The sequence below is a fragment of the Petaurus breviceps genome, unplaced genomic scaffold (assembly GCF_028583685.1).
Source record: "Petaurus breviceps papuanus isolate PSGF00001 unplaced genomic scaffold, PetGlider_PUasm1.0 38, whole genome shotgun sequence".
In the NCBI taxonomy this organism is placed as follows: domain Eukaryota; kingdom Metazoa; phylum Chordata; class Mammalia; order Diprotodontia; family Petauridae; genus Petaurus; species Petaurus breviceps.
In genome coordinates, this window is record NW_027186304.1 from 24,750,457 (window position 1) to 24,759,217 (window position 8,761).

The 8,761-nt window shown below is 39.9% G+C and overlaps 1 protein-coding gene across 1 annotated transcript in view; it reads right to left on the bottom strand.

The window, feature by feature from the left end:
• The window catches only part of PTPRM (protein tyrosine phosphatase receptor type M), a 1,041,338-nt gene that overhangs the window by 22,213 nt on the left and 1,010,364 nt on the right, over positions 1-8,761 (bottom strand). Inside the window, exons 27-29 of the mRNA XM_069099664.1 lie at positions 7,760-7,941; positions 1,092-1,217; positions 285-448 (exon numbers count right to left, since the gene is read on the bottom strand). Of these exons, the coding sequence (XP_068955765.1) occupies positions 285-448; positions 1,092-1,217; positions 7,760-7,941 (472 nt within the window). The remainder of the gene's footprint in view (positions 1-284; positions 449-1,091; positions 1,218-7,759; positions 7,942-8,761) is intronic.

The following is an 8,761-nucleotide window of genomic DNA, read 5'->3' on the forward strand; positions in this document are numbered from 1 at the left end:
ACAACCATCTACCTACATCAGACTCTCTCAGGATATGTCTTTATATAGATATAGGTTCTTAATGGGGTAAAAGACCAAGAAAGACACAAATAGGAAATTCTATGTCTTTCAGATCTGCTGTTTCATTTTTCAATAGGTCCTGGAAGATAGATAGATAGACCGACCTTCCTTCCTTCCTTCCTTCCTTCCTTCCTTCCTTCCTTCCTTCTTTCCTTCTTTCCTCCTTTGCTTCTTTCCTTGCTCCCTTCTTTTCTTCCTTCAGAACCTTTGTTCTCCGTACTTACAAACAATGCACTACTGTCCGTCCTTCACCGCCATTATACTCTTCCTGCCACTTCTCCACCTGGCGTATGAGCTTCAAGAATGAGCGTTTGGACACTGGTGTATCCCTATACATTGGCCAGCCCAAGAACTGGAACTGCTGTACCATCCGGTATCCATCCTGGGGCTGTGGAAAATCATATAACAATCATGGAGAAATAGGTACTCTTTACTTTGAATTCCAATGGGCTGATTTCCCTTATTTGATCTTTTTATCAAAGTGAAACATTATTAAACTAGACACTGCCTATAAATAACCAAGACAGTGTCTACTGGCCTGGAGAGTTATGATTTTTAATCTTCTTGTGTTATAAAGAACCAGGTGCTTTAAATGACAGGCCAGGAAAATAAGAATGGAGCAGAATACTTGCACTCCTGCATGGACCCGGAACAAAATGTCAAGGGATAAGGATTTAACATATTGTCCACAGGTCAGAAAAATGGCTTCACTTTAATCACAGGTGAGCTGAAAGGGACAGTTGTAAGTTATAATCTGAGGATCTGTGCATGAGGGGTGTGAAGTAGATCAGGGACACTTATCTCTGCATTTCATGTAAGGGGAAAATTGTTTTGTTTAGTTATTTGAATCTTGCAAAGATATCAATATTACATTTATTTTTAATCCTGATTAAACCTTGCTGCAGGTTTCAATCAAATCTCCCTCTGCTTATCAGAAAAAACAAACAAAAAAAAAAAACCAAAACAGGTTTTTGCCTTCTATACCAACCGAAAGCTAAAGGGAGGTAGACCAAGCTGGATGTGATCCTTACCCTGGATGCATTATAAATTCGGAATATTCGACTGATGATGTCCTCTTCTAAATCAGCGGAGACAAATTCTACTTGGATGGGGCCATGTCTGTGAACTCCATTTTCTGGCCAGTACTGGGGACATAGCTGGATTCAAATGTGTAGAAATATAAGGTTAATGAATTATAAGAGAGATTTCACTCTAGTGGCTTCAACAAGGTGCCCGCAGGAGAAATACACCTGCTCTTTAAGCTCTAAAGCATTATTTAAATGGAGTTAATTCTCTCTTACTGGGTTCTAAAAAAACGGGACTGATTCTCTCTTTCATGCTACTACAGGCCCTAGTCCTTAGGGAATAGCTGGCTTCAGACTATCTCCATACGACTTTGTAATGAATGGTAATTAAATCTCTCTCACCCAGTACTCTAATCTCCAGCAAGTCCTTTGGATTGGGATGCATTTGGAGCAGTCAATCTACATCCCTAAATTGTGAAAGCCCGTGACTTATTCTCAGCGTGTGGAACTTGGCACTTAGTAAGTGTTCAATAAATGCTTTTCATTCATTCATTCATTCATTCATTCATTCATTCATTCATTCATTCATTCATGAGAGCTAGATTGCCTTTGGAACAAAAATCTTACTTGGAAAGAAACAACCCAGTGAACATTACTCCCTGCCAAGCAGAAGGTCAGTCCAGTTCTGGCTAAGATTAGTGGGTGCAGTGGGCAGAGGTTGCATCTTTAATAATAATAATAATAATAATAAAATAGTAACTAGGTGGCTTGGTGGATAGAGTGCTGGGCCTGAAGTCAGGAAGACTGATCCTTTCTGAGCTCAAATCTGGTCTCAAACATTTACTTGCTATGTGACCCTGGGCAAGTCACTTAACCTTGTTTGCCTCTGTTTCCTCATCTATAAAATAAGCTGGAGAAGGAAATGGCAAACACTCAAGTATCTTAACCAAGAAAACCCCAAATGGGGTCATGAAGAGTCAGATGTGACTGAAATAAGTGACAACAGCAAAACAGAAGAAATCAATCCTATTGAAATAGTTGTCAAAATTTTTAAATAAAAATGTTTTGGGGTTAAAATAGGTTTTCACTTTTTTTTTAAGTTCACAGACCCCAGGTTCAGAACTTGGTAAGGGATCCTGATCTGGGTTGCCAGAGAAGGTACCAGTAATGACAAAATTTCACTTCTTTGAAGAATTAAGTATGTAATTCATACATGGAAAATCCTCAATGACACAGTGAAATTAAGTTGAGTGCTTGTATCACTCTTGTTTTGAACTTCAGAGGACAAGATGAGCAAACCTGCATATAATTGGGGAAGCTTTAAGAGAGAAAAAAAGATCTTTTTAAGTCATGGGTGAAGGAAGCAGCAGAGTGAGTGACAGAGGTTGGATTTGAACTCAGGTCTCCTGACTCCAGGCCCAATGTTCTATTTACTGTGCCACCTAGCTGCCTTGATTTCCTTCATAATCCTATGCACTATATTTTCTACATTTAAAAATAATTATTTGAAAAAGGGTTCATGAACTTCAACAGATTGTCAAAGGGTCCATGACAGAGAAAAGGCTAAGAAATCACTTGTCTGTATCTTAGTAGATAGTTTTTTGTGAATTGTTGTGGGTGAAAAAATCCTTCACCAGCTTTCTTTATAGAACACTGAATGCAGCTGAAGTAAATCACATCTACTTTTACAATCCTCAAACATACTACAATCACTGATGTTGAGATGTAAAGGATATGGGGGGGTCATGAAAGGCCAACCCCTTCATTTTACAGATGAGGAAACTGAGGCTCCAGAGGTTAAGTGACTTATTCAAGGTCACACAGCTTGTGAGTGATTGAGGCAGGATTCCAATATTGGTTTAAGGCATAAAATAATTCCTTCCTACCATAACATGTTGTAACCCTCTATTTAAAGACCTTTCTCCCCCCCCCCAGACTGATATTGGGGGTTATGATTCTTTAAACCTATGTATCTTTCGTCCCCTATCTAGCACTTACTGAGCTATCACTGGTTTTGTTTTGTTTTGTTTTTTTGCTTTTTGGTGGGCAGCTGGGGTTGAGTGACTTGCCCAAGGTTACATGGCTAGTTTTTGTGTCAAGTGTCTAAGACCACATTTGAACTCAGGTCCTCCTGACTCCAGGGCAGGTGCTCTACTCACTGTGTCACCTAGCCACCCTGTGCTATTACTATTAACCAATATGTGGTCTTTGGAGAACAGAGGTCTGTTTCAGCCTAGACCCCAGCACTACTCCCCCATCAAAAAGCAGTCATTTACTAAACCAATGAACACATCTAGTTTCCTGAGGGTAATTCCAAAGACCAAGCAGGTCTTTTCTCTGACCTGCTCAAAGGCATTTCTGTAAGCTCTGTGCTCTGCCTAACCACATCCTGGATTTCCTGTACCAGGCTCCTCTTATTCCTCCTCTCCATATATTCTCTCCATCTCTCTTCATTTTTTCTCCATAAGCATCCTTTAGCCCTCTACAACTCTGCCCTCCCAGTTGGGCTACTATATCTCTTAACAGTATTTCTATCCAGGGATCCCCGAAATACATTTGCATGCTAATAGAAGCTCCTATCTAGCTCTGGGGAGTTCCCAGTGCCTTCAATTAAAATATTTAAAAGACCTTAGAGACCCACACATATCTTTTAACAACAAAGCCTCTGCACTCAGGGTAGGGCTAGCACCATAACTGATGATTATTTGGCGAAGGATCATTTTTTAAACTAGAAGTTCAGAAGTCAGTAATGATTTTTGGACACTTTTATGAGCAGGTCAAAATCTTTCTGGATCCATATCTGTGTAGTTAGAGTAGCACATCAGTGCATGCCCAACAATGCCACCTGGAAGAAACTTTAAGCTGAAAACACAATTTTTAAAGGTTTAAAACACTCATCTATGAGGTTAGAGTTATAAGTCTATTTCTTTTGCCTAAATCTAAGGCACTGATGAATTCAGTATGGAGTGGCATTGTGTGGGGAGACTTAGGTTTTTCAAAGGCTCCACTCATAAATGAGATTCAAAGAAAGTCAGTGGAGAGAAAGGAGAAAGGGTAAATAAGCATTTACTAAGCACCTACTACATTTCAGACACTAGGCCAAGAGCTTTACAAATACTACCTCCTCTGATCCTCACAACAATCCTATGAAATAGGTAATATTATTGTTCCCATTTCACAGTTGAAGAAACTGAGGCAAACAGAGGTGAAATGACTTGTTCAGGGTCACACCTAAGAATCATCTCAGATTGGATTTAAACTCAAGCATTCCTGACTTGACAGCCCATATAACTGCTTCTGGACAAGGAAGCCACCAATCCAGGGTCCCATAGACCTTCTCCAAGCAAGAAAACATAATACATATTGCTTGAAATTCTCAGAGATGATGATATAAAATCTGAATTTCAATATCTGAATTTTGAAATAATGCATGCCAGTGCCTCTTCTAGGGTTTTCATTAACCTTTATATTTCTGATGACATCTAAACAACATTTTTTTAGAGGTATGGAGATAGGAAGGGTACTATTAAGTAGTCCCAGGTAAAACATGTTCAGCAAACAATGAATGTCTTCATACTTTTAGAGAACATGCCAGTTGAATCTTTCAAATGGATGCTGTTCATCACATGGTCTCGACAATTTTTCTTCACAGTAAACAAAGTCAGTTTTAATCTTACATATGCAAAAATGGACCAGCTGGCATATATCTATCCACTGTAGTCAAAGGAAAGCCTTAGATGTTCTGATTAAGAATGAAAATGAAAAACACCTTTCATTGTTGTAACTTCTGTGTTGCAACAGTTTACAATGACAAAAAATTGTATTTATTTATTTTTAAACACTATGTCCATCTATTTGTAAAGCTGCCATGTAAAAACTACACTATGCTGATGTTTATTTTTCTTTATTGATACCCCAGCATACCAACTGTTAAATTAATAGGCATCATGATGGGGTACAGAGACAGTGATAAAACTTGTACCATGCACATTTGAGCTGTTCTGCCTGGTTTTCAGCTGATGGGGCTGGTTTTGATTTTCACTTGCTCTCTCAGTTCAACTTCTTAATCAAAAGCCTGTCTTTTACTCGTAGTGGAGAAATATGAATTTCCTAAGTTGGGGTTTGGCTCTTGATAGACTGCATTCCATGCTTTGCCCAAGTAAACTGTGTAGAAAATGGCTTTAATGGTGCATAACACTTCCATGAACTGGACCTATAAATACTTAAAGGAGCCAAGAACTATTCTTGCACAATTGCAGCAGCTTTTAAGTTCAAATGCTCTATTTAGCGTTTCCTAAAAGACTGACTCCCCAGAGTCTCTTTTCCTACACTCTGAAAATCACCTCTGCGTCCTGAATACAAGTCTGAAGTTCTTTTCTCTTTCCCTACCATTCCTTGAGTAGGTGATGAGTGTTATGGGCTCAGACGTTTAGCACTTAGGATGAATGCCTAGAATTCAGATAGTTGTTTAAAAGACCATGTCAATGACTCCAAGTCTTCTTCTTTTTAAATTGACTTGGACAGAAAGCAATGTTGCAGTATATCTTAGGATTTGTGCCAGTCAAAAAAGGGAAGCACTCTAAGCAAACAGCACTGATATTGCCTTTTGCAGGTGGTCAACAAAGCTCTTCTCTTGTCACACTTGATTCTTAGAAGAATTCTGTGTGGTAGATAGTGCCAGGGTCATGATCATAGATTCCTCCACTGAACGAGGAAAATGAGGTCGCAAGGTCAATCACATTGGAGCTCTAATGGATTTGAGCCTGGGTCTGGGGACATGAGGTTCAGGGTCTTTCCACTTTTATATTTATATAGGATATTTTAAATTTTTATATGGAATTTATGTACTACTTTATAATATCCTTTATATCTGTTATCTATTTTGATCGGTTAGTTTCTCTTAGAACCTTCATTTTTAGGAAGGGCCCAGGTCAGCCATCTTCACTCCCTTATTTCGCCTTTGACTCAAGTCCTGACTCTTCAGATTTCTTCCTCCATCATAGTCCCTCAGCATTCCCCATCACCCCCCACCCCTTTCAACTTTGTTTTATATGTTGTCTTTATCTACCAGACTATAAGCTCTTTGGGAGCAGGAACTGTCTTTTTTTTTTTTTTTTGCTTTTTGGAGGGGGGAAGGTAGGGCATTTGGGGCTAAGTGACTTGCCCAAGGTCACACAGCTAGTTTTTGTGTTAAGTGTCTGAGGTCAAATCTGAACTCAGGTCCTGACTCCAAGGTATTCACTGTGCCACCTAGCTGCCCAAAGAACTGTCTTTCTTTCGTGCTTAATAAATGCCTGTTGAAAACAACTCTTCAAGACAGGTTGTACAAGTATTACCTTTCCCACTTTACAGATGGGGAGGCTGAGGCTCAGAGAAGTTAGTGTCTTACTTGGGGTCATAAATAAATAAAACAGGAATGTGCTGTTATGTAAGTATTACTAGGGGTGGAGAGTGGGTGGGAGGGAAGAAGAGGGAGAAGTTTTCAGAGTTAGGGTAATTTAACCCAAAGAACTGTGAGCTGGGAAATTAGGACTGTGGGTTCTACCTTCAGATGTTACTCTGGACAAATCCTTTAATCCTTTTGAGCCTCATTGTCTGACTGCCTGTACAAATGGGGGAAATCTACCCTGCGGAGAGAATCAATGGGAAAGGGACTGTAAAACATTTAAGCTTCTTAAGCAAAAAGAACTATACAAGTACAAGGGTTTTTGTTAAAGTTTCATTAACTAGCTTTCAAGACAGAGCATCAGAAATGGAACATAATGGGAACAGTCAGAAACATCTGGGGAAGTAATTTTAATGTCCCTGTAAAGGGGCAGATAGAAACCCATCAAACAAGGACTGGGGGAAGGGAAAATCTCTCTCACCTTGCCGTAGTTAAATGACCTACCTCACAACTGGGATCATGGATAATCAATAGGCTATGAGCCAGAAGGGATTTTAAGGGTCTTCTAGTCCAAATCCCTCAATGTAAAGTGAGGGAAACTGCTGCTTAGGGACATGACTTGCCTAAGGTCACACAGGCAGTAAAGGGCAGAGGTAAGTTTTGAAAACAGATCCTTTGATTCAAAATCCAGATTTATGTGTCCCCTAAAGTAGCACAGCACCCTGTTTTAGGAATTATATTTTTCCTTTACTTCCTTCACCTTTCTGCCTGGCGGACTCCTTGATTCCCCCATGCAAACCTCAGACCTTGGTTCTTGCTGAAACGAGAAATATATTAAGTTCTCCCAGGAGGAGGCAAAGAGCTACCTAGTTTCTTGTTTCAAATTACTGGCACCCTGTACCTATTTTCCAATTTGTGTTACTTTGTCCCTTCAATTCCTGGCTCCTGACAGTTTGTCTAGCGTTGTAACCATTCACAATGCTCTGCCTTCTGATATATGCATCCCCAGGGGTCTTGTCCCATATTCCTGGCTTCTGACCCAAGTCTTTCCCTACCCTCGTTTTACCTTGCCTAATCTGCTTTTAATTTGTTTGCTTTCTCTCACCTGATACCTGCCTGATTCTTAATAGCACTCCTCAGCTTCACAGGTCCCAGACCCTTGACTTCCACCGACCTGATGCTTACTGCCCATGCTACACTATGATGTCTCAAATATGATGAATCAACAAACGCAGCCCTTTGCCACCTCTGATCCTGGCCTCAGCGAAAATGGGCTGTTAGAACTTACCTGGGCTGGATCCACATCGTTTAGCATGACTACAGACGTACAGTGATAGTCCAAGACCAGTCTCCAGAAGTCTTTGACTGTGTTTGGCAAAGGATGCTGGGTGACTATAAAAGCTGAAGGCTGTTTATAGCTCTGCAAAAAGCAAACACAGAAAAAGCCCAAGTCAATAAACTTCGAAAAATGTGAAAGAAAGAGGTTGATCCATTTAGCTAGCGGTGGTGCTTGTAAACACACCATAGCCTTACCTCGGTAAATCACCATAATGCTACAGCATATTTAATAACAGGGATGTGGGTGGAAAACATTCCATACGTTTAATACTTATTGAGTCATATCACCATTATCAATGGTTATTCTGGGTCTTGGTTTATCTCTCTGGAAGTTCACCATAATAAAATGCCTCTTTCTCAATAAAAGAATACAAAGCTTAACCAATCAGTCTCTTTTAAAACTCTTACAAAAATCATTCATTCATCCAGTAAACAGAACTATAGATTGAGAGCTGGAAGTTTCCTCAGAAGTAATCAAATGTAATCTTCTCCTCTTACAGAGAAGGTTACTAAGGCAGAGAGATTTTAATAACCCTGGAAGGTAAGTGCTGTTATTATCTCCATTTGACAGATGGGAAAACTGAGGAGCCTAGTGGTTAAGTGACTTGCCTATGGTCACACAGCTAGTAAGAGTCTGAGCCCAGATTTGAATTCAGGTCTCCCTGACACCACATGCAGCACTCTATTCACTGATATCTAGTTGCTTATAGAAAAGAGGGAAGGGGGAAAAGGTATAAGCATTTATTAAGCACCTACTATTTGCCAGGCACTGTGTTAAGCTATTTACAAATATTATCTTAATTGAGTCTCACAACTGTCTCTCTCCCTCACTAAAACTGTAAGTCCCTGTAATGGGAATGCAAATTTGGAAGATCTTCCCTGCCCCTAGGCTAAAGTGCACCTGAAGCCTGGGGTGGGAGGCTTGTTTTTCAGTAGATACTTCTTGATTGGC